Here is a 26,842-nt window from a genome sequence, read left to right on the forward strand (position 1 = left end):
GAGAGATTTAATCAGTTTCCATAGACAGAAGTATGCAGGTGGGCTCTGACAAACAGAGAATGATGCCTTATGCTTTGGAAGAAAATATAAAAGCAGTGCTTGGTTTAATTTACCTCGTGGTTGTTGAGGACTGCAGTACAAAAAACAATAATAATAATGAAGTGTGCAACATTAAATCAAACCTTTCCACAAATGAATTCACTTCAAAGCGTTGGTGTGTATTTCTTACTGGTCTTAGTTACACTGGAGAGTCAATGCGGCTACAGTAGACAGCACGGACAGAGAGCATAACTGTACAGTATGAGGTCTCAGTGTCTGTTATAGTTCTTTGTGTCCATTGAGAGTCCCTTCTTTGTGAGTATTAACATATTTCATTCACAGGTATCTGATAAGTTACACTCTTATAAAACAGTCCCTTGATGTTCAGGTAGTCTCGCAAGTTTTAAGTCCCAAAACAGCCTATATGAATCATAGAGTGTGGCCTTGTCTTTGGGTTGCACACCAGTGTATCCTTTCCAGTGGCGACAGACCATTCTGTAACTTAACAGTAAGATAAAACTTGCAGAATCAATATTAAGTCCAAAATTTGGCTTCTGTTTGTATATCCAAGCCATCAAAGAGTATGTTGTTGCAATGGTGTCCTCTGGGAGTCTCATTTTCCACCAGTCACTGCCTCTGATGCTTTGTGGATACTTTGGCCTTCAGCAACGTTTCAGTGCTCTGACAAGATTCTCCAAGTTTCAACGGTCTGGATCCATGAGCTTTAAAGAATGCACCGAGATTTGGTTGATTGTCCCGCTGGTCAATTTACCCAATAAGTGATGTCATTGTCCGTGTCCTGGAGGAATAGTTCAACAGTGAGGGAAATAGGCTGACTCGCTTTCATGTCAAGAGTTTATGGGAAGATTGATAACAGTCTCATGTCTGCACACTAAATAAGAAGCTACAGTTAGCAGCTGGTTAGCTTAACTTAATCAGCTAATATGGCTCTATTCAACTGTAACAAAATCCACCTACCAGCGCCTCTAAAACTCTGTCATTAACAGTTTTTGTATTAATTAAACAAACGTTTATGTGTTAATTAGTGAGCTATAAAGGTACTGTTTTGGGGGTTACCTTTGAAAACAGCCCAGCTGGCTCTTTCCTCCTGTTTCTAGCAAATAAGTCTATTTCCCTAAAATTCCACTATTATGCAATAACACACATTGGCTGTTCAACAGCGCAATTGCACTCCGCTAAAAAGACATGTTGAAGAGTTTAACATGTTGAGTGATAGTAAGTCAATGTCAGAACTGTGAAAAATGACACATATATCGATATATCGAACTATATAAGTAAATGCTACCTTGTACTCAGGATTGGGAGGGTTACTTTTAAAATGTAATCTGATAGAATTTCTGATTAAAAATCAAACATTTTAAACTTTTTTTTTTTTTCACAAAACTGCCGGCTCCTTTGCTGATGCACTCGCATGGACAGAATTACTGCTACGGTGTGACATTTGTGTCCTGAAGTGTTGTAATGTGTACATTTGCATCCTCGTTTTTTATTTTAAATATATTTTTAAATTGTAATCCTGCTCTTAATCTCAATCTTTAACTGTAACTGCAACAGAATGCAGTTAACTTTTTGTTGGTATCTTTATTACATAACATCATACTTCCCCAGCCTGATTTACTTCCTCACTTCCCCAGGATGTTTAGGTGGTTTGTGATGCCACTTATTGGGTTATTGGACCAACTGAAGCAACCTCAAAAAACCTCCGTGCACTCCTTTGTACAGTATTGTTTTAGTGGAGAGAATGGGACGTTGAACTCCATCCTTCTCCCACTCTTCCATCTTCCTCCTAAGCCAGGATATCACTCCTCTTGCTGCACCAGACCACCAGGGCAATCATGGCCAATGTGAGAAAAACAGGGATGAGGATGAGGATCGTTAGCGTTTCGTCCGGCGGGTCCACCCATACCACCTGCTCTATGGTGCAGTTGGAGAAAAAGTGCTTGTGTATGCGGATGATGTAGCTCTCCACCAGCGGATTGGGCCAGTAGCAGCTGACGAGCTGGGATTTATTCTCTGTGCAGTTGGTGAAGCTGTGATACTCTCTAGGGAGAAAATGGATGGAAGAGAAGGGAAGGATTAGAAGAATAACTGACTTCTGTTCGCACAATCATTCAAAACCCTAAAACTGTTCAGCTAGTATTACTCAGACCATTCAGTAAGTAATCCATCATTGTGGCTGGAGATAGTCTGCCTTTTACTTTTTTGGACCATACTCTCTTAATTCAACAGGCATTCAAGCCTGGCCAGAGCCCCCATGAAGCTTTCCTGGTTCAGAGCTGTGCTTTGATGAATCGATTAAGGCAGCCGTAATCCCTCTCTCATTAGAATTAAATTTCAATCCACCAGGTCCATGGTGGTACATTGGTATTCTTACCAGCAGAACAGAGAATTGAGCAACAGTTATATCACCCTGTGTGACTCTCAACTCATCAAGCACAGCAGCTTGATCACCTTCTCATCAACCTGAAGGTTAACCTCACTCCAATATAAACCCACCTGCATCATTATTTGATGCTCAGAAAAGTTTTTCTCAAAACTCCTTTTGAGTTTTTCTCAAAATGATTATGAATGAATGATTATAAGTTGAATAAGGATATTTCAATTTAAATGAACAGATCAAATCTTCTCTGAGAGTGTGGTTAATGCCGAGGAATTGAGAAAGTGGCAGCTGAGGGAGTGTTTGGGAGCTGAAGATAACAAAATGAAGTATCAGAGTTCACAGGCAGATGTGTTTATAATGCAGCAAGCAGGACAGCGGGGAATACAATATAATAACATGATTTTGAAGCTATTTCCCAGATAGCAGAAAGAGTTTTTGTCTACTCACAATGACCAGGATCAAAGTTGATTCACTGAGGGAAGAACTCGGTATTGACTATATTATATAACAGAGAACATGAACACAAACACACATACAGCATGTGTGTGCAATTCTTTGGCAAAGATAGTATATTCCTGCATGCACACACATACTTTCGGATTATCTAAACAACCTTTTTAATGTCAAAAAGTTATGTGTCCCTAAGAAATCCATTCAACTCCCCCTGAGACATTAGAGTTTCCAGTCAACCCACCACATCTGTTTAATGGACGATAAACCCTGCAAATGCATATTTATTAATGGTCTTATAAATGGTCATGCTCCTCCAAATATACATTTCAGTGAAGATGACATCCACATATGCATCCATCTCAGGGTTAGGGTTAGGGTTAGGGTGTGCATTTTTTGCTACTGTTTAGATTCAGCCAATAAACACACACTTTCCGGCTGGGATATTCACATGCATTTCCTTTGGACTTCTTACCTTTTGTGACTTATATCTGTGTGCAAAGTGGTGCATCATTCTATGATCTTAATCATTAACCGTCCTCTTTCTCTTGACTCATACAGTTGCTGGTAACAGCCTTCGTGTGCACATACAGTAACCCACTTACAACGAGGCTGGCTCATCTAAATGGTCTATTAGTTATCATTAGTGGCAGGAGGATAAAGCTCTGATGACTTTAGAGCAGCATCTGGTCTGCACTGCACTGACTATAATTCCTAATAGTGAATGTACAGTATATTATTAAAAGGTCCAGATAGACCGACACTACTGTCCCTTGTTCCTGTTTACCAAACATTAAGGCCGGCTACTCCCGGTGCTGTAAACTGCTCTGGGCAGAAAACCAATATGTTATCAGAGGTAAATGATTGAGGTGCAACAATGCACACACACACACACACACACACACACACACACACACACACACACACACGCATACACAGAGCTTCTTAGTTGTTTGTTTATACCCTTTATTGTGTGGTACCGGCTCATTTCAAACCCAAACAATCACGCTGGCTGAGTGTTTGTCCAGCAGCTCTCACTGCAGAGAGGCACGGCTCATTTGTCAAAGAGAGGAAGCTTCACAGGGGTCTCTGCTTGTTTAAACACGAGGCCCCTCGCTCTTCCAAGCCCGATCCTTCACACCACACTCTGGTTACTCTTGTGCCTCTCTCTCTCTTGCCTTCTTATCACCTTCCTCCAGGCTCCACTGTACACCGCCACTGAGAAAGTCAATGTGTCCTCCACTGACGTAAATGAACATCATACGCAAATACACCAGAGTGAATGATTCCTCTCCTAAAAATGTGGATGCGTGCAGAGTTCATGGAAGGCAATTCATGCCATGTTTCCCACAATATTTTGAAACAGTCTTTGTTTATATGTTCTTTCATCCGTCCATTACATTTGATATGTCATACATCAGTAATAGATCGGATGTTGATAATAGTTGGTTCTGGTTTCCAGTGAGTAGGCATTGATATACCAGAGCAGAATATGAAAAACAGAGCACGGATATTACACCACCCATCCTGCACTTCAGGTAGACCCCAAAAAAACACTTGAAAGGTCGTCATCCCCCCCACCCACCCCCAAATAACCGCCATGTGGATGGGTGCCCCTGTCAGCCGGTCAAGTTGAAGGTTCCTGAGATATCATGAGCATGGAAATGGACCAGATGTACGTACGGACAACCCGAAAAACATCATGGTAATAACACTTCAACCATTCATAGGAGTGATATGTGTTTCTTTTGAAACCAGCATGACTGTCTGAACATTGTTCCGAACAACAATAGTACGTTTGTTCAAAAGCGCACAATCAAACTGCTTTTAACCGACTGAAGCTGTTTCACTTATCTTCAGTATATCTTTGTGTAAAGGATCACTCCAGGTCACTTTAAACATGAAGCTTATTTTGCCACATTTGAATGAATTCCATTGTGAAACTCGACAGATCCCACTGGGTTGTATCACATTGCGCAGCCAGCAGAAGTTCATGACTTGGACTCCTATTCGGATCCTGCCGTGCCTTTACTTGACAAACATCAGAACAGACCTGCTTGTACTTTAACTTCAACACCACTTGAGACACCACTTGGACTCAAACGCTGTAATGTAAAAGACTTGATAATCTTCTATACACCCTCTGGGAAAATAATGTCTGGACCAGCTTCATATATCTGAGCCAGAGCAGAAATTCAGGCCAGGGTTTACAGTGGAGGTCGACTTTAAAATCATTTTGAAAGAAAAAATTATGTTCATTGTTTCTAAACAGTTTCTAAATGTTTCTGTTAATTTTGCATTTAACTGATTTATTGTCCACTCGGGGGCAGTATAAGTGAGCTTTGAAAACAACCCTGGCAATTATTACCTTTGAAGCTACTATAGTAAAGTCGTTAGGAGATTGTTTGCCTATTTACACATTGCAGATAAGGAGAAACATTAGTCTTCATTTTGGAGTCCTGTCTGTGTCTACTCAAACAATCTAAGCCAAATATTCTCTCTCTTTTAGATCCGTGTTTGGTCTCCACCAGCCTGTTGGAAACATCTGACCCTTTAGCTGCTAAATCTCCCACTATGTTCACTGTAGTGTACACTGAAGCTTTTTCACCAAGATGTAATTAGAGCATTGAGAGTGAACCAGTGAAAGAGTAAATTTGTGGACCAGGCTACGTAAAAAAAAAAGAGAGAGAGAGAGCTGAAAGACACTAAAATGTGCCATAAATCTGCAACGTTGGGTGATAAGCGATCCCTTTTACATAAAAGTAGACCTGTGATTCATTGTTAATATAAGATTATTGACTTTAACAGCTAACAAAGACGGCTGACAGTCAAATATGGTAGATGGTAGTTGAACATTGTCTAAATGCAAGTGTCAGTTGATAGCTGGCCTCCCGGATGTTTACCCTGCACCATAATGCCGAGTCAACCATCTGGCTTCATGTTGGGTTGACACAGTTACTCTTCATGTGGTTAATTTGATCTAAAAGCTGACCTTTTGGCCTTCCCTTTAATTTGGAAATACTGACAGAAATCAGTGTATGAATTTGTGAAACTGTACTTGTATTAATAAGAAAACTGCGTTGCTGGAAACAGCTCTGACAGATTTCCCTGGAAATAAATAATGGCTAATAAGAAAAACAGAGAGAGCATGGCTGATGGATGAAGCTGGTGGTTGCTGGGATTTTTTAGCTCCCATGTGTATGTGAGCGCAAGAAACCTCAAGTCTCATGGCTGTCTCCCTCCCCTTCTGGCTCTGCGGTGAAGGGGGGGGTGGGGGGGGGGGGGGGTCGACGCCAAAGGTCAAAGGTGAGTGGAAGGAATGAGGTGAAAAGCTGGATAAAGATAGAATCAGATGGGTGGTCAGAGCTCAGATGCTTCACAAAAACAGCTCTAGTTTTGGGAAGCAAACCTCCAGCTGTTCTCCCTCCCACAGTCATGAGGCTGAGACGGATTACAGATTTTCTATCAGTAAAGTCTTTTTGTTAAAGTGCCACTGCCTACCAAACTACGAATATAGAGCTTTCAGACAGGAAGACAACAGTACTTGAGAGAAGAGGATCGATTACGATAAGAGGGTGACTTGTTAGTGTCCAGAGTCTTTTATCTTGCACTGCCTTCTACTGGTTGTCATACAAAATGATTAATTTGCTCCGTCATAAAATGGCAAACTGGGCAGCTAATGTAAGGAAGCCGTTTAATTCTACTCTTTAATTTTTACTCAATTGTGTCACCTCCTGTTGTAGAGGAGATCCCTTACAGTTCTCAGCATGAGTTCTTCATTTATGGGCTCTCTCTCTCTCTCTCTCTCTCTCTCTCTCTCTCTCTCTCTCTGTCTATCTCCTAGGGGGAAGGGTTGCTTTTCTCTGTTGCAGACCAAATTTGGATAATCAGGAAACCATTCAATGGCAAAGAACACCGAAACCCTTTGTAAGCACTAAGCAAACAGTTAGCGTTGATTTAACATGTCCGTAAGAACACAAAGATTGAGTGAGAGAGTATTTTGCTGCTGATAATCCATTTATGTCAGGACACTTCAAACCAAACTTTATTTCCCTCCTCCCATGTATTTTCTGTCATTTTTTAATGCAATATGGCCCAATAAGCAATCATGGTCCAATATCACTTTGTTGTTTGTTGGTTGACACTTCAGCCCAACTTTATATTTTCCTCTAACTATATACACAAGTATATACGACGGCATATAAGGGCCACTGTCGGAAAAAAAAAAAAAAAACGGAGCCGAGAGAGGTGAGCAATATTCTGAGATTAAAAGTCACAAATTTGCTAGTTTTAAAGTGGCAAATTTGCGACTTTAAAACTAGCAAATTTGCGAGTTTTAAAGTGGCAAATTTGCTAGTTTATAACGATGCTAACAACCTGCATTTATGCTAGCTAACTTCGCTTCCGAATGTCGCTTTTATCTTTCTAATTAATTCATCCCAACGTGTGACGCTTTGCTAAGGCCCTTAAGGTAATGGCTGTTGATGGTTATTGTTGGTTAATTTTATATGGGCCAAATTGTCATCTTATTTGTGTTTATTGAGCAGGTAGTTTGCCTAAGCTAGCAGTAGCTTTCACTTGTTGTCATAGCAACGGCGAACATCCGGGTCAAGCTACGTGATTACTTCCTCTATGACCGCTAGCTTAGCCAAACCACCCGATCAACAAACACACATACGTTAGCTAGCATAAATACCGGTTGTTAGCATCATAATAAACTATTTACTGTATTTACTAAACTTTTAATCTCAGAATATTGCCCACCTCTCTCGGCTCCGTTTTTTTTTTTCGACAGTGGCCCTAATACGCCGTCGTAAGTATATACCTAGTTTCAAAGAAAATCTTGCAATGCACTACTTGCATATTGCACATTTATAGAAGGAAATCACGTTTCTTTATTGGATAGATACATATGGTATATGGTTAACATATGATCTTACTTGATGAAGTGTGTGAGGTTACACCAGTATTGTGGATCTATGTGACCCATCTCCCGCTTGAAGTTCTCTCCGCAGACCTCCACCTCCCACTGCAGGCGGGACTCATTGCAGGCTTTCCTCGGCTGGGGGGGAGTGGGCTCTGTGTTGAAATTGTCAGTGGCTGAGAGGACAGAAAGAAGAAGCATTTACAGGTCACACAACCTGCTCACTGTGTGTTACCTCTGATAAATAGCCACATCAGTTTGACCTGTATTCTTGTTTTATTTATGAGCTGAATGCTGCGTACATTTTTCTTTTTCTCATTATGTTCTGTCATAAATCTGTAACTTCTAATTTTCATACTGTCGATCATGAATATAATTTCCCCTCCACTACTTTCTTGGAACAGTGGAAATGTCAGTTTCAATGCCTCACTCCCACACTCTTATTTTCTCTGCTGTATCCTTTTGTTGCTATTTTTTTTTACAGCAATTCAACTCAGTTCATCCCCAGAGACCGACACAGTTTCATCATCTTTTATATGATGGATGGATGGATATGCTTACCTGACAACCCTCTCATCATCCAGGCGTTGACTGGAAAGAAACAAAATAAGAAGTCATTCAGGGTGAAGTGATGAAAACTGATATATTATATGCAATCAGAAAACCATTAGTTCTTAATTTTAATTTTTCCAATACATAAATGCAATAATCTCTGCTTTTCAACTGACTTTAATCAACTGATCTCGATCAACTTATCAATCTTTGTAGAGTTAAATATTGATTATGAATCAGAATCTTTTCCGAGCCACATCTGAATAAATCAGTTGTGTTATTGCTGATTGAAAACTTCCCGTTGTGCTTGTGTCACATGAAAAGCTTTGCATAGGCAAATTACATGGATACGTTTATTGTGAAGTGACTGTTGCATTGGGTTTCTTGTGATCAACCAATAACTTTTCACTTAATTATTAATGGATCCGTTTTAAACAATGCATGGAGTCATTGTGCAAGAGGTAACAGCCACTGTGAGCTTTTACATGAGGAGATACAGACAACAGGTTCTCAAGTATGTCATTAAGGAAAACAACGCCTTTCGCCATGCCATCGAGTTATGTGTACATTTCTAAACCCGATTATTCACCTGTTGCCTGAGATCCACTGTATCCGAGCAGCAAAGCTCGGATACAGCAAACCATCAACTGTACTTTGTGTTTAGTGCTAATTAATGTTTGTATAATAAGGTGACCGTGGTAAACATCAGCATCTCAGCAGTTATTTTTTGTTAGTATTTGGCTCAAAGCACCGCTACGTACAGCCTCACAGATCAGCTAGCTTCAACTCTCATTTATTCTCTTTCACATTTGTTTATGCTGTGTCTTAACTGTGCCTCCCATCTTTTGGCCGGATTATTTGTAACACATCATGAGCCGTGTGTATATTTTTCGTGTGAACATTACAAATCAATACAAATCTGTAATTTGTGCACCATGTTTTCAATTTCCGATGTACTTATGTGTTGAGCCTTTAATCAGCCAGCAACATGTGAAGAAGGGAAGAGAAGATACGGAGCGAGAATGGCAAATTACAGTATAAGAGAAGTTTCCCAGTGATGTTGCTCAATACAACAGTGCATCCATCCTACAAACTTGTACTCCTCTCTCTCTCCCCTCCCTGTTCTCTGATCCAAACTCTTGCATGGCATCTCATTTTTACAGCAGTCTTACGGATGAACAAAGCTGAACGTGCTGCTGCACAGGAAGGTGTGCCTCCTTTGAAGTGCCACGCTTACAAAGACAAAGACCAAGTTAGCATGCTAAATATAGACACTTCCCTGTTTGAGCATGTGAGGATGTTTTGCGAGTGTTTGTGATGGATAACATTATTTTGTCTGTTGGTTTTGTCTTAATTATTATAGAAAGAAATGAGTTATGTTGATTCTTGCACATTTTGCTTTCTTGTTTTCTTGATCATTAGATAGGATTGATTGCAGAAGTGTATTTCCTAAAATATTAGCTGTCTATTATTTAACATAAGCACAAAACATTTGTAAAAGTTTTTCTCCAAACCAAAAGTTTTCTGTAAATGTGTGGTTCTGGTGTAAAATGTAGAGGGTTAGTGATTACAATAAAAAAAAACTGAACATGTTGCATTCAAAGCAAAGGCAGAAAAAGAGAAAGAATTACATCATTCCTGTCAGTGATGGGTTTCAACCAAAAAGGACAAAGCTATAGTAAAATATTTAGTGGATTAAAATTTTACCGATTGTCTGTTTCAGAACGAAAGGGGATCTGAAAGTGACCCGGCTTCATTAGATGGGAGCCGGAGATAGCCGAGGGCACTGCCTGAAATCCCCCAGCTAGTCAGATGTCACAAAGTCAAATCCATACATTCTTCTTTTTCTGTAGCTTATTGTTATCTGGAGCCATTAAATCCACTGCTTGCCTTCTCTTCGAGGCACACACAGACAGAAAATCATTTTTCCTCAACACAAGAAAATATGTCCTTTGTGTCGAGTCAATCCATTGAATCAAATATGGCAAATTCCAAAGCACTCTAAAAATCGCTCTCTTGAAAGTTAAGTAGTTAAGACTTCAAAACTTGGCTTTCAGCCTTCTGGTTCCCACAGGTCTCCTCTTTCATTTGGCCTCACAATAAGCCCCACGCAGGCCAAAAATACCATCTCATATATAACATCCAACATAAATACATCTTGTGTACATAGGCTCCCTATGCAGCGGGAATCAGCGAAAACCAAATATCCCACATACACTCCTTGTTAACAAACCACTTACAACAGCACAAGCACTGCAACAACATTAGAAAACAAGACTACGTACAGACATTTTACAGATTATTACATGTGGCTGCAACACCCGCTGATATCTTACTGGTTTATTTAAGAACTGAGCAATAAAAAGAAAGAGGTTGCCAGTATTATATTACACTTGTCATTTGAATTTGCATGAAAAAGAAAATCCTCAACAGGTCAGTGCCGTTTTCAATATTAAATCCCGATTGTTAAAGACTATTGACTAATTTCAAAGTTATTGAAATGTATAATCAAACACTACCAGGATGAACGAACTGATGAAAATAACATACAAGTTCTAACAGCAGCAGGGGGAAGTTTGAAGCTAAATCATTATATCAGCTTCATGAGTGAATCAGCAGTGAGCATGTGAGAGATTTGGTTGAGTTATAGGCCACAGTGCCAGATTATGAATCAAAACCGCTTGGCGCATCTCTCATCCTGGTGTGTGACAGTTTGCCAAATCAAAGCGCTCTGGATTTAGAAAGCAGATACCAGCGGTAAACACAACGCTGAGATTATCACCTTGTGAAATTGCTGCAAAGCAAACATTGTTCTACACACCCAACAGATACGGAGCAATTTGCATATCCTTTGTCAAGAGTTAGATAAGACATTCACATTTAGGGCATTTAGCGGACGCTTTTGTCCAAAGCAACTTATAATACGATACAATAATTTGTCGAAAGAAAGAAATCACAACATATCACTGCCGATAAAGTAAGAGCAAAAAAATAGAAACAAGCGTTAGGTCCTCATCTGAGTAAAGTAGTAGCTGTTCAGCAAGGATACCTTAAGAACAACAGTGCTATGTCAAAGTGCTGTAGGTCATAGAAGTGCATTTCTTTTATTTTTTGTCGGTCATGTTATGCAGAGTCGAGGTGAAGTCTGAACAGGTGAATCTGGAGCCTTTTTCGGAAGATGGCAAATGACTCTGCTGTCCTGACATTGGTCGGGAGTTCGTTCCACCACTGAGGACGAGAACAAAGAAGAGTCTGGACTTTGCTGAGCGACATTTGTTTGATTTCAGCGATGGTGGTACCAGCCGGCCAGCTGAAGTAGAGGAGCGAAGTGCTCGCTTCGGGGCATGAGTTTTGACCAGTGTTTGAAGGTAGATGAGTACCGTTCCATTGATGGCCTTGAAGGCCAGTGCCATCATCTTGAATTGGATGCCTGCTGGTCACGGAGGAGGGGGGTCACATGGGAGAATTTGGGTAGATTGAAGACAAGGCGTGCTGCAGCTTTCTGGGTATGCTGCAATGGTTTAGTCGCCGAGGCCGGGAGTCCAGCCAGGAGAGAGTTGCAGTAGTCAAGGCGGGAGATGACCAGTGCTTGGACCAGGATAAGAAGAATAAGAATAAGAAGATTGATCCTTCAGTTAATAGGAAGCTATGGCTTAACGTAGCATAACTACTGGAAACAGTGGGAAACAGCTAGCTTGGAGTCAGCGGTCACTTGCAGAGATAGCAACAGTGACGACTCCAGGAAGTAACCGCTCCCGAGCCAAGAAATAGTAGTAGAAACTGTGTACCTCTCAAAACAACTATTGCTTTTAAAGACATACAATTCAATTTGGTCTTCACCAAATCCTAAGAAGAATATCTAGCTGCTTCTGACAGAACTCATGAGAGCAGTGAGACTGAACCAAAATGTATATTGGAAAATTGTGGGCCATGAAACTAAAAACAATTAGCTAGTACAGGTTTAAAATCCACATACAGCATGTAAAGCTGTAAAGTGTCCAAAAAAAGCACAGAGCTCTTCAGCCGACAAAATGCCAATAACAGCCTCTCAGCAGCAGCACTTCACAACACTTCTGCAGAGGAGATGAATAGCAGCAATGCAATTTATCTGTAGCTGCCTCTGCTATCACAACCTGTGAGTTGGCTGTGAGTTGTAGACTGTAGCAATTTATTTTCAATTTACTGCAACTGAGTGTCCATTTGTAACCACTGTCCGAGCGGTTTTTGAATGGCTTGAGCTGAGCTGTGACAAACGGATGACTGTGTGAGGTCTTTTTTTCATATAAAATGATTAAAGTGATTAAACATTTAAAAAGCAATCAATTTGAGGTAAATGAATAATTTCGCAGCCTTCATTGCGAACAGTAATTGACAATTGGATCGTTAAGACTCTCATTAGTCACATGTGGACGGATGGTTTTTGTATTTTTTCATTCATCCAGCCGCCCTTACCTATTTCCATACCATTTATCAGGCTCCCCTTCACTGAGGTTCACAGTAAATCCTTTCTTGGTTTGGACATGATTATGGATCAAGCCCAGCTTGTCATGATATGAACCACATTAGCGGTGATTCTCAAAAGGAGAATCTGCAAGTCAGCATCAAATGCAAATTAACATTTTAATTGCTTATGAAACAACGTTTTGTCTGGATTTGAAAAAGACTTGGCAAAAGAATGCTTTTATTTGAAAGTACACTAAAATGGCTTGTTTTAGAGCAATAATTGACTATTAAAAATACATAGATGTAATAAAACTGCCATAATTAAGTCTTATTTCTTTCCTTCATGTATTGTCTAAAGGAAGGAATTACCCATACTGCAGGATGTTTATTAAATTTCCTCTGCATGGGGGGTTTAAAATTAGCATTAACAGGCTGCAATTATTGGCTTCCTTCAAGCCTCATCAAATCAGCCAAAACTTCCACTTGAGCAGGATGCTTGTACCTCAGCAAGAAAGCAGGAATGGCTTACTACTTGTGGATAAGAAAAAGCTTAAAAGCAACCAAGTGGCCTGTCAAGTCACTTTAAAAGCACCCTTGCTACACTGAAACAGTATTAAACTTGTGAATTATGCAGGCCAAGCAGAGCTATTTTTAACCAGGAGATAACTAAATCAAGGTGTTTGACATGCTGGTTGACAGCGTGCCAGTCGAGTATCAGCTCAGTTGGCACACTGTCATCTCTTGCCTGTTAGGTTGGCAAGATAAAAATAGATGAGAGGAAGTAGACGGTGAAGGAAAGTGGATAAATTGCCAGCACCGGCTAAACAGATTTTAAGCACAAGTGGCAGGGCTTGTTTAAAACCCTCAACCTTACAGGTCTGCCTCAATGTCATCATCAGGACAGGATATAAAGAGTAGGGTTCGTCATATAGGACAGGATTGATCAGAGAGGCACATGGACTAATACATCCCAAACAGTATATGAAGAAGGTATTGTTTGACTCTGTATCTATAGGGAAATAAAGCAGGTATACTTTTGCCTCTTTGTCTTCCTGTTGCAACTGTCTTCTTCTTCCACACAGACAGAACAAAGTTATGAAATTCAGCTGTTGAGGTTGACTCAGTTGTTAGATTCACCATTATTGGCGAAGGCTTCACTACTATCAGAGAGGACCCTGTTAAACCAGCCAATGCCCAATGCACTGTTCATATTTGTCATTGTCAACCTCTTAGTCTGCAATATAATGCAAGTTTGTTGCAATTTGCATGACATATCATCTTGTTTAAGTTATTCATCACTATTGGAGATGTGACATCATCTATATGTACACCACATCTTGAAAGTTGATAAATAATTAATGTGTTTTTCTTACAACTGGAGTTAGTTGAAAGCCTGGTGTGTCTCATACTGATACTAAAGGGTGCCTTGTGCGCCAGTATCAAGATACCGCAGGCTGTAAGTTTGGTGGATAATTGTATTGGTCCTAGTATAGAACCCTGGGGCACGCCCCATAAATAAAGTGAGGAAGGAAGAGGAAGACTCATCAAATCGGGAGCTTGCATGGATGAGTCTGTTAACCAAAGTGACACGACCAAATGTGTCAACAGCCTTAGAAAAAGTGTATAAAAAGTGCCACAAAGTAATTTTTGCAATTCAGTGCCTCATTCACCAATGTAACTGCAGCAGTTAAAGGATTTATGTACAAACAACAGCAGCACTGACCTGTTTAGTATTTCTGAGCAATCTGTAGAAATAAATCAAACAAAAACTCTGCATTTCTGACTACATTTTAGGCTCATTTTCATCTGCAGTCAACACATTCATGAATAACACCTAACATGACTGACCTCCCCTTTACTTTGAAGCTCATTCAGCTCTAGGCTTTTCAAGTCATACTGCCCCCCGTGTTCACCATCTGCAGAAAAACATCTGACACAAGCTGGATCAATATACACAACCTTCTGAAGGAATTGCTTATTTTGTTTGCACTGCAGATGACATCTAAGCCGGGCAGAAGGAAGCAAATAGCTAGAATGGATAGCTTAGTTTAGAATAGAGGTCAATCAAGATGTTTATGAGGCATTATTTAGCAGATACTTCTGCAGAAATTTGAAATACTTATCAGAAAAAAATCTTTGGGATATTTTTCTTCCATTTATGTCAACCAGGGAAAAAATCAATATGACCTAACCCCTTAGAAAGAAAAACAACTCTTGTCTCCTTTTACAAGGACAAAGTTATTCCTTTCTGATTTGAGCTCCACAAACAATGATTGAGGTTATCCAACTGAGGTCACTGAGGTCCGATACCTAGCTTTTAAGAAATATTCTCACCCCCCGGCAAATTAATAGAAAGCCTTTTAACCACAGCCGACAGGAGCAGAACTGAAGTGAATGTCAGGTGCTGAAGACTGATGTGGAACACACAGGGGACAAGCAGATATTACACAGTTTTACATCTTGTAAGAATGCTTCAAGTAACACGTGCACCCATCATTATCGGCAGTAAGATGATTGGTAGCCTCACAAGCATGATAGCACAAGTGTTTCCCACGTTCTTCCCAGAGGATGTTGCTGCTTATCTCCCCTCCTCCTCCTTGAGGTAGTTTATTTTCTCTTTGGCTGAAAAGGATGCCAACATGTAGGTAGGGATTTCCCATCAGTTTTTTTTTTTCTGAAGCAATATATTACTCCACGGACTGATGTATCGCTGTACTCTTTCTCATTCATATATGATATGGATGTATTCAAAATCTACAAATCGCTGTTTAATTAATGCTGAAATAAGACATGTAGCAGCTTTAAAAGTAAAGACACATTTCTTGCGTTTTGAAAAGACGTTAAACGGAAACTGAAATGCCGTCCCAACACACCGAAACTGACGCGATAGACTGTCAATCATCCCTGGTACTGCAGAGCTCTTTGACTGGAAAATAAATGGACCTTGAAGAAGAGCGCTACGAACAAAAGAAAAGCAGAGGATGTTGAGATAGAAACGTTGAGCTGGCCAGGTCAATAGGTCACAGAGTATCACTTCAAATTCTTGTTAGTTTATGAGAGAGGATCTCTGCTAATATAAGTCCAGAAAAAAGAGAAGAGAACAAGACTTAACAGCAAATAAAACTAAATATTGTTTTAAGCTAATTGTGAGGATTTGTTCAGTAATAATAAATATGCTATTAGAGTAGACATATTGTATTTACGGCCTGCACTAACTAAGAAAAGTGCTGACATCTTTGTGTCACTAGCCTATATATTTTTTTAACTGTCATCCAAAATGATTATGTTCCATTGTTATTTCCCAGAATATATATTCCTCTCAGGGTGGAAAAGTCTCAGAGGCAGCATTCGATGTATTGTGGGTTTAAAAAAAAAACTCTCTTCAGTGGCACATTAATAAAATCTTAGACTCTCAGAACACCTTGAGAGTGAAACTCTTTTTAAAACGGTTTATGAGGGACTCTTAAAAGGCCAGCTCCATCATCTTCCACATGCAGAAAACGGTTCCAAATAAAACAGTTGACAGTGTAGACTGTGGGAATTAGTATTGGCCACAGGGGGAAATGAAAGCTTTAGGTCCCTTTTAGCTTATATCTGAGCCTTTTTTGCTCAAAACAGCTGCTGCTGCTGCTGTTGTTGCTGCTGCTGCTGCTGCTGGTGCTTGATTAGATTACTACAAGCAACTCATATTGCATTACACAGTCATTTGATCTATTGTTAATATAAACATGGATTGCAGCTTTGTGATAATTATTCATAAAACCATTGTAATACTAAGCATTATTTACAAAAACTCAATTTTCTCTATATTCCCCTAACTTAGCCTCAAGCTCCAGCACAGTAGCTGTATTTTTAGCAAACTCTAGGATCAGTGTGGGACATGTGACAGTCACAGTTTCATATCTCTGGAGGGTATATCTGTGTTTTTCTGCTGGGGAGCATGTCTTCGAAAAGGTGTTTCTATGGCATCTTGACAACATATCGCCACACTAAACTTGTTTTATTATCTATTAGGCTATCCCTATTTGTTTGACATTGTTTTTTTCACCATGAGCTTTCTATGGTGAGCTTGTCAATCTCAATCTGACAGACAAGGATACAGCAATAAAAGCACAACCCCCACCAGCTCCCACAGTCAGCATTTCGGTCACCCAGTCGTCAGGTACTGATTAAGAAGCTTTCCAGTGGGTGGTATGCAAGTGAGCAATGATGCTTTTTTAAAGCACTATGCAAGCTGTGTCCACAAAGTGTCTCTTTCTGGCAGAAGTGAGCCCGTAAGGATGCTTCATCCCAGCATTTCATCAAAAAGTGCTCCAGGTGCTTTTTTTTTTTATGTTGTGATGGACTGAAGGGTGATTGTTATTCAGCAAGCAGCTGGTGTGCCACGTGAGGCAATCAGAAATGAATTCAAAAACTCTAGCATCATACTGAGAAGAAGGAGAAATATAAGAGGTCAATCTAGAGGGTGTATTTAACATTAAAGGCAAAATCCTTCATTCTTATTTGGTTTCGAGCATGTTGCCACCGAGTCCCTTTCAATCCCAAACTGACCTCTCAAGGATTAAATTAAATTGAATGAAGAAGTGTATCGCTTCTTTACATGCAGTGCAAGATAAACCCGGGAGGATGTTCCCTTCTCTCAGGCCTGAGTGGAGGCATCCAGGCTGTTTCTGTCAGTCGGGGGGGATCTAGGGGTCAAGGAAGACAGAGAGGAAGAGGAGACTGGAGAATGACACAGATGTCCAACAGAAAAGGGTACTTGGCAAACAAAAGCAGGAAGAGGGGGAGGAGAAGAGGCGGGGAGCTGGATGACCATGACGGAGACAGACAGAAATAAAATGCCTGTGGCGGCAAAGAGGGAATCTGTGATAGGAATGGAGAGAAATGCAATTTTTTTAACCTGTCACACTGTTTATGTATGTAAGGCAGGTGGTGCAGCAGGTCAGCTTGTGATTGCCTGGTTGGTGGTTCGACAGGACATCGTGGGTGAATATGAAGCTTTGTGGAGGGCTTTTGGGATAACGGCTCTATATAAATGCAGTCCATTTACCATGTGGAGAGGAAAATTACCGCCAAGCCTGTGGAGAGAATCCATTTGTCTATGAGCTATCATGGCTTGTTTGGGGGCTGCACTGAGCGTCATTTTGTCAACATTGTGTCTATGGTGGAGCACCTAAACAAAAGAGTGAAATAAATATTAGTTTTAGCTCTTTTTTGCGTGAAAAAAAACATATGTGCATGAAACAGTTGAGTGCTAGCAGATGCACAGTGCAGGCTGTTGGTGGCAGATAAGCAGCCCAGATGCAATTATAACACACTGAATAGGCAGAATCAGCACACATTAAGTCCCAATGAAAGGATAGTTAACTGGAAAAATAACATTAGAGGCAATGCAATTCAGGCTTTCATCAGTCCCCATACGCTCTTCTTCAACTTGAGACAAGTGTATAATTCATAAACATCCAAAAGCCACAAAATTAGCTTGCCTTCAACAAGAAGCAAACATTTGTTTTTTGGAATAACACAATGACAGGCATTAAATAACTATTTTAGAAATGTGGGATTTGTTTTTTTTTAAATACCTGCTTTTTAAAAATAATGCTTCTGAGAGGAGTCACAGTTGCATGGCTACACAGTCAAATCTGTAAATTTAGAGGTTCATTGAAACGGGTCACATTCTTTCCTCAGATAAATAAGCTGTTGAAATAAATTCGGACTGGGCTCAATGTCAAACGCAGGCCCCCTGATTTTTTTTTCCTTTTCTGCCTCCTTTGGCCAAAATGACTCCTACAATTCATGCACTCTTTCCTAAACGTCCACACATATTGAAACACAACAGCAGTAAACACTGTACCCCTGTGAGTTTTGCGGCCCCCCCATACAGCTGATCGGTTATTAATATGTCAACTTGTTCTGTCCATTAATTACAGACCCTTGGCACGATCAGTTCATCCAACAGCCAGCACAAAGGGGTGAAATCACTCCAGCTCCCGCCAAATTCTCATCTGGGATGTAATGTAGAAATGGACGGACACATGGAGGTTGAGACCACTGAGCTCTGATACAGCTGACACATTTATGGATCAAATCCTTCCACATCTCATCACCTGATTCTCTGTCAAAAGGAACTGAGCAAAAAAAGGTCAGCTATATGGCGAACAGTGCCAAAGACCTCTGCCTCTATCAGTTGCTGTGCCAAGAAGCTGTTCGTCTGCCCATATGACAGACAAAAGGGACAAAGGGAGAAGGCAGCAGAGGAGGCGAAGAGGGAGACGGACGGAGACAAAGTTTGGTATGCAGAAAGCCAGAGAGCGTGAGGACAGATGGGAGTGTTAAAAGATCATTAATGAATCCAAGAACTTTGTTGACGTCTTCGTCGGAGTCCAATACCGGAGAGAAGTGTAGCATCACTCAAAAACCCTTTAGTAGGAGTGTCTGTGCTCTCTTTGCTCTCCATTATACAAGCTAACAAAATTGAAATCTGACTCGTGCTAATTTGGCTGCTCGTTCACCTTTGTAAGATCAATAACGAGGTCTATGCATGACAGTGTTTCCCCTACCATTGTACAGGCCTGGCGGGCCGCCAGGCCAAGGAGACCTGCCGCCAGACCAAAAAAAAAATCAATACGCCAAAAATAAGCCACCTATCAATTCATTCATAAATCAATAATCATTTACATTAGGAGCGCCTCCGCGCAGCACAGTAGACTTGCTCCGCAAGACGCGCGGCCGCAACAATCCTCGCCGCGCGCTCCCGCTACGTTCTTCTTCGCGTACTACTTTACGCGCTTGATGTTGTTCTGATGCCGCTCTGCCTCGTTAAACCACCACAATGTCGCTTTCTACTTTGAAAACACGGAAAGTTGACACTGTATTTTGACAAGCTGTTGCACTCTTCAGACTCGTGGTGTGAGCGGAACCGGACCGGTGCATTTATAAGAAAAATGCCGCTGTGTCTCCGTCCAAAATCCGCTTTCCTCGCGCTGCCTGCTCGCACAGATCCGCTCGTGCGCACATTCGCTGATGCAGGTCGAGTGTTGTCGAGAAATATATGCAGAGACGGCGCTCCTTAAAAACAACATCAAGCCATAGGCAGCCCTAATAAAATAAGGATTGTTTTTTGATAAGCTGTGGAACTCTGAGTTAACCTATTTCTACCTGAATTTCTATGAACTATTAGGCTGTTGAGTAAACCTATAACTTATATTTTACTTGATAAAATAAGACAATATATGCACTCATATGTCGTTATAATGTTTTATAACGTATAAAACTATCTGTAGCTATTAATGTGATGCTCCTCATTTTCCAGACATATTTTTCCGGCCCCTAATTTTGGATCATTTCCATCAACCGGCACCTTAATAAGTCACTCTCTCCTTTAATCCTTGAAAACCTTGAATACACTCAGGTTGAACAAAAATGTTGAATGCAAATATAATAATTGCAGAATTACAGACTGCTTGCTGTGCCACCTGACTTAATCCAACTGCACCAATACACCATCCCACGCGTCTTGTCTGTTTAGGGTTTTTTCGGTGGGTACCACCGGGCCTGAAAAAAATTCTAGGGGAAACACTGCATGAATAAATGCAGTCTGAAGAACCAGCTCGTTCCTGAATGTAAGAGTTAGTAGATAAAAGTCAGCATTTACCACCATACCAGACCAGGCTCGTTCTTTTTATTCCACATTCTTCTTCCTTGTCAAAACCTGGCACCTACATTACCCACAACGCATCACTGCCACTGATAGTTCGGTCAGAGTTTCAGCGGTTTTATGCTCATGCTATGCTAATGTAGCTTCTGATAAAGATCAGGTGTGAGCTACAGAGGTCTGGTAGATGCGTTCTAACTCCATAACCCCAATTTTGTTTTTTCCATTGTCAACGCTGACGAGTGACATCATTGTCCTAACCGTCCCTGTTATCTAAAGCCCCCTCCCTCCAAATAATTTCATCTCACAGTCCCTAATGCGTTACAGCCGACTCTGTCGACTACTGTATTTTCACCATGAACCCTGCCAGTGGGCAATCCTTGTAATGTTTTTACAACATCGTACAGCTGTTGCAGTATCTCTCAGACTGTGTGTGGTGGGAACACGTCACTAAAAGGCTCTCCTCCTCACACTCCATTAACACCTCAACATGAGCCCTCATCGGTTTCTGATTGTAAAAAGGCTGCTTGAGTGTTTATCAAAGTTTAATCCCAGCATGCTTTAAGGTAATGACCAACAATCGATTCCCACGAGGTGCACAGGATTTGCCGGCTGGTGAGACGAATGTGATTCTTCTCATTCGATTGGTCCGACACCTCCAAGTCTTTACATCGTGTCCACTGTTGTCATTTTAACTAATTTCAGTGGGAAATTGCTTTTTGGCCACACAACCAAAGATATGAATTAAAGGTGTTCTGATCATTAAGCGTGGGCCTCTCCTGCCATCATTAGCCCATTTTCAGTCCATCATCATTCATTGCCATTATCAGTTAAATGGCACTCATTACCACCTGTGCTCTTCTGTGGTATGAAATCTGTCTGGCCTTTAGCAGAAATCCACCTTTGTCAGATCCCACACTCTGATATAAAGAAACAACTCATCCTCCTCCAACTTCGCCCTCACTCCTTTGAGGAAGCAGTGCATAACGTCTGCGATGGGAGTTTTTAATTTAGTGGTTTATTATAGGTTAATTAGTAGGTTGAGTAGCTTCGACTCATAATATTCCAGTGTCATGAGGTCACCTGTACTTGCACTTATGTCACATGTTACATGAGCTGTAGAATGGACCTCCTGACACCAGTACAGCTGGCAAGTCAACATGGACCTACAGACACCAATGAGTGGTTCGTCCATCCACAGCCTGGACAAAGTTCCCCGTCTACACAAACAACGGAACAATGCTTCCCTGATGACGCATCACCAACAAAAAAAAAGCTCTTCTTAAGACTGAAGAATGGTCAGACTCTTGAGGAGTCTGCATCTGGCCAGATAGTTTGCTCTGAAGCTGTTGGTGACGCGGTCCGCTTGGACACCCTGTTTGCGAGGGCTTTGACTTATTAGAGTTTGTCTGTTTACAGTCTGTCTTTAGCGACCGTGAGCCTGTTTTGGACTCTTTCCTTTATAAATTACTCAAAGCTCTGTTAGGAGTAGTATTCTTATTTCTCACCAGGTAATCATACAACGATTTCCACCACAACGTCTTCTGCAAATGAAATTGGATAACGAGCGCTTGGTTGGGCCTCATTCTTCTTCTTCGGACTATTTGAGCTGTCATTCAAGGGAATGTCTTTTATTCACATTTAAGTAGTATGATGTCATGCGAGTGATAAACAAAGCCAGATGCTTTATAGATAAATAACATAAACAGTAGAATTGACTGCGTGGAGTTTCTTACTTAGTTTCTCAAGTGATCAAATGATCATTTGGTTTATCATGAAAACAATGTAAATTCCACTCGACCAAATTTGACATATTTGAATGGTTGATTTTACCCAACTAACAGTCCACACCCCAAAGATATTCAATTTACTGTCATGGAACATGAACTATATAAAACGCCTCTGCAATCTGCTGACCAAACACACTCTGTGACTTTGAGTATTAGACTTTGATGTGAGCAGGATGAGCCAACGGACAAAGATCGAGACCCTTCTGGCGCATGAATCTTTAACAGGCAACTGAAAGATTAATAATGCTCTTAAGATGCTTCCTCCGCAGTTGAGCTATATGGAGAAACACCCAAGGTGTCAATCAGCAACACATTTGATCTGTAAAAGGCTTTGCAATGGTTTCAACTCTAAATGTCGTTTCATCAGTGACAGTGATGTGGACATCTTAATGCTAAACAAGCCCATAGCCGAATAAAACAAGTACATTCTGTGCTGTGAAAACCATGTATCTAAAAAAAAAAAAATGTAATACTTGTTGAATTACATATTGATAATTTGGTGATTTAATAGCCAATATCCCAAATTTGCCTGGAGGGGCTTTACTTTCTGTGCATCACATGATACCTTCAATACTTAGACCCTTGATGACGAAACAGAAAAACGCAACTCCCTTTAAAGGGAAAAATTCAATGAACCTGAAGAAGAGCATCAGAGGAGGCATCGCTCTTCCGGTATAGGCAGACAACCAATGTGTACATCACCAAATTACACTTTAAATTAAGATGACAAAATTATAGATAGATTGCATATATGCATTAACATATGTGTATAAATGTTGATCAAATAGGAGTCAACAGTGCATTTGTAGGGGCCTACTTTCAGTGGCGGATTTATTTATGGCAGCATGACATTGCGTGTGGGGCGGAGTGAAAAATAAAGTGTGTGTGTTGGTGGTAATGCAGGAGCATGTCATATACTTGCTTGTATCATTAATCATTGTTGGATTTGGTCTTTTTATGGTGAAAAACACCAGATTCATCCTTTAAATTAAGTAATCAAAACAACTTTTCTTCCGATCACATTGCTCATGCAAGTTGCACTTTGGCAAAACCAGAATTTGTGTTGAGACACTACCTGCTCTTTCCCTAACGTCTTACTCAAAGCAATGCCTCACTCTTTTTTATAAGTAACAAATCATTTGCCTTAATCACTAAACTTGAAAGCATTTCATTCCTGGAATGTGCAGGTGATAAACACCAGCATATAACAACATCCATGTGTACAGAGACATATGGACATCAGCCATACGCACTGCACTGAGCTCAGCACGCTGACATCTCGCCACAAAGTCTATAGCATTTTACCAAAAGAATTCACAAGAGTGTTATTTTTCAGATGGCAGCGGAACAGAAGTACCCCAAGGCATTTTGTCTTGCTGTGAAACTGTACAAATAGCTGTTTATTGGGCTGAGCAGATGCTTCACAGTCAGTGGGAATCGCTGTTTTTTTTTTTCTGCACTGCAGATGGGGACCTTATACTCCAGTTCCTGCTGCATCAACGACACTGACCTTAAACTGGAAGAACGATTCTCTTTGAACGTGCTGCATCTAGTCTCCACCTTTCTTCTTTCCTTCTTCTCAGAATGGGAAACTCTTTTAGTCTAGACATGCTCATTATAGAGTTATCAGGAAACCACAGCTGCGTGTCTTTGCAGCATGGGGATGTAACCTCTCAGTGCTCTGATAGCAGCTGCAGTCAAATAATTCATTTTTGGACTCCCAAAATATAGATGAGCACACATACATCTTTTTTTTTAAGTTTTCCATTACGAGAGAGTGAGCATATAACGTGCTTTAAGCCACAATCTAAGCTGGTTTTCTGCTTGACAATGGTGTCGGGCCACAGCTTGTGGCAGAGATCCAGGGGAGTCCAGGCTGAAGGTCTTGGCTGAACATCGACCACATGCTACTATCTATAAAACTCTTTGAAATCACAAAAATACCTAAAATGTGTGCTTTCGTTGTTCATGCACCTTTAGGTTTAGTGCTCCGGAGGAACTGGGTAAACAGCATCAGTCCTCTGCTTAAGCACCTCAGTTTGAAGTCCATCTGAAGCACAGAGCTTGACATTGAAATCCTATATCACCTGGCTCACATGGTAGAAAGCCAGGTAATTTCTATTAGTGTCAGACCAGGTGGCACCGACACCAGTATCAGCTCACTAAGAGCACTCAGCCTATTTAATCAGCTCCTGTCATCAGCTCAATATCTGAACTCCTCTTCATCACTGAGTCATATTGGCCTATAGTGCTGCCTCTACTCGGCTAACACTGTTACTACTACTACTACTACTACTACTACTACTACTACTACTACTACTACTACAGAGATAACTGCACTTTGGATCCCAACAGCTTTGCCTTGTCTCAATTAACCCCCAGCATCAGTGGTGACGATATGGAACACATACATCCCAATCATGACAACAGTGTGAACGTTTCAGTGGATTCATTCAGTCACACACACATGAAACATGATTTCATACATGATTTCATCCTTGCACCACCAGCTAATGAGCCAGATCCAGGAAGTCCTATTGGCCACGATATAGGTCAGGTCTGTCCACTGGGGCATGATGACATGCTGCAGTGCTGTATATTCCCCCTTTCAATGCATGTGCTAAGAGATTTAATTGATGTTCCTGATACTTCTTAGCAATCCTTCGGCTATGATGTACACTTTGCAACCTGACTGAGGCTGAGCGGCACATGATGGGATAGACACAACGAGGGCAATGCACAGTAATCCATATAGCATTACATTACTGAAGGCTGTTCTGTATGACTACAGTGAGGAAGTGGGCAGAAACTGTTCAAACAGCCGGTATCTTTTTGTGATGCTGTGACATTTCTACCGGTAACATCATCAATTAAGAAAAAAAGAAAAAGAAAGAAAGATCAATGATACTCACCCAACATCCCAACAACAAAAAGTTTCAGTACTGCGAACTCATTTGTATCCATCACGCTGCGAGAACCCAGTCGGACTTTGAATGAAACCTCAACTGCAGCTCCGTGGAAATGTACGTTTAAAGCGAGCCATTATTAAAACCATCCCAATTGTGCAAGTCCGCGCTCTGTCATGCTTTCGTGAGTCAAAGGGAAATTAGCGGAGGATTTGAAAGAGGGGGGGAAAGCCAGGGGGCTTGAAACAAAAGAAAAATAAATCTGATCCCAGAGCGTGATTTCTGACTGTCCTCGTGATGATCACGACCACTTCTCTCTGCAGTCAGGAGTCAGAGCTCAGGACCACACCACGCTGTCCTGCATCCTCTGTGGGAGGAGGGAGGGGGAGGAGGGAGGAGGGAGGAGGGGAGTCCCTCCGAAGCACCGGCACTGGATTAGGTTTACTGAGTAACTGCGCACACTGAATCCTCTTCATCCTCAGCATCGATTGGAGAAATTTGACTTATAAACTGTACGATAGACCCAACAGCAGCAGCGCCGATAAAAAGTGTTTTACTTATTATAACAGACGTCTGAACACACACAACTAAAATGAATATATCAAACATTCGTCGTAGGGATTTTTTGGGGGCCTAAAATCATTTATTGTACGTTTTTAATAAAAAGGGGATAACGCAAAAAAAATATTTCATTGTAAATTATACTGCAATAAAACATAAAACGTCATAAACGTTATAGCCTAATTATTATGTGTGATTTATGAAATCACTTTAATCTGAACGGTTGTTGGTTGCAGGGTTTTTTCTTCTGTTGAACAACCCTGACCTCTTCTGGTTTCCTTTGAATTTACACCAGCAGACGAGCTCAGTCTGCCTTCAGTACAGGAAATCATAAAACCTTTCAGTGACACCAATTGAACAGTCCAGTTCATTTAAACGCACATTAAATAAAAAGTCTGGGCCTCTTATTATCCACCAATGTTTAGCATAAAAACACTTTATATATCATTAAAGAATAGGTTAACTATTATTATAAGTCAGTCCTTACTGGTAGTCAGGTGCATGTGTCCTTTCAGACATTAAGAGATCCCCAACTGCTTCCAATGAAGGTGAGGTGGGACCAAATCCACCGTCCTCATTCTGTTGATGTGAAGTTGATATGAGGCGTCAGCAGTCAGGGTTAGACAAGTCAAATAGATATCTTAAAAAGTTCAAAGTCATAGTCTTTTCAGTGCAGAATTGCATCTTTGTGTCAGTTTCGCTCAACAGCTCAACAAAGAAATTGTTGTCAATGTAACTTCGTAAGACACCCATTAGATTTGATTAAGACTGTGGAAACAGTCTGATTTTATTTGTAACCAATTTCCCAACCTTCATCTTGTCTAAGTGATCTATGGCAGCTAATTATGGGTTATTAAAGTTAGTTTTTTGCCCTGTCTTGATTTTTTGCACAGTAAACTATTTACCTGTAGAGCCTATTAAATCCAATGTGCTATGGAGACAAACACAAACTCTATATGTTGTATTTTGGCCTTCATTTTAGCATTAAGAATGCATCCTTGCTGATGAAGGGAGAGTTGAGAATCCTTTCTTTATACCAGCAGAAATAAACTTCAAAGTCACTGTCTTCCAGCAGAACGTGAGCCAAAGCTTCTGGCAGTTGGTGGAGGGTGTGGAAGTGAT

General features: G+C 40.8%; 1 protein-coding gene across 1 annotated transcript; it reads right to left on the reverse strand.

The window, feature by feature from the left end:
- LOC311029193 (receptor activity-modifying protein 3) lies at positions 1 to 25,476 on the reverse strand. Its single transcript, XM_084034202.1, has 4 exons — positions 25,166 to 25,476; positions 8,376 to 8,405; positions 7,831 to 7,990; positions 1 to 2,102 (listed from the first exon to the last, which is right to left on the reverse strand). Exons 1-4 carry the CDS (start codon positions 25,215 to 25,217, stop codon positions 1,847 to 1,849), a joined length of 498 nt encoding a protein of 165 aa, XP_083890328.1. The 5' UTR covers positions 25,218 to 25,476; the 3' UTR covers positions 1 to 1,846.
- Between the last annotated feature and the right edge of the window lie 1,366 nt (positions 25,477 to 26,842).

Source organism: Eutrigla gurnardus, assembly GCF_963514095.1.
Source record: "Eutrigla gurnardus genome assembly, chromosome: 18".
Lineage (NCBI taxonomy): Eukaryota > Metazoa > Chordata > Actinopteri > Perciformes > Triglidae > Eutrigla > Eutrigla gurnardus.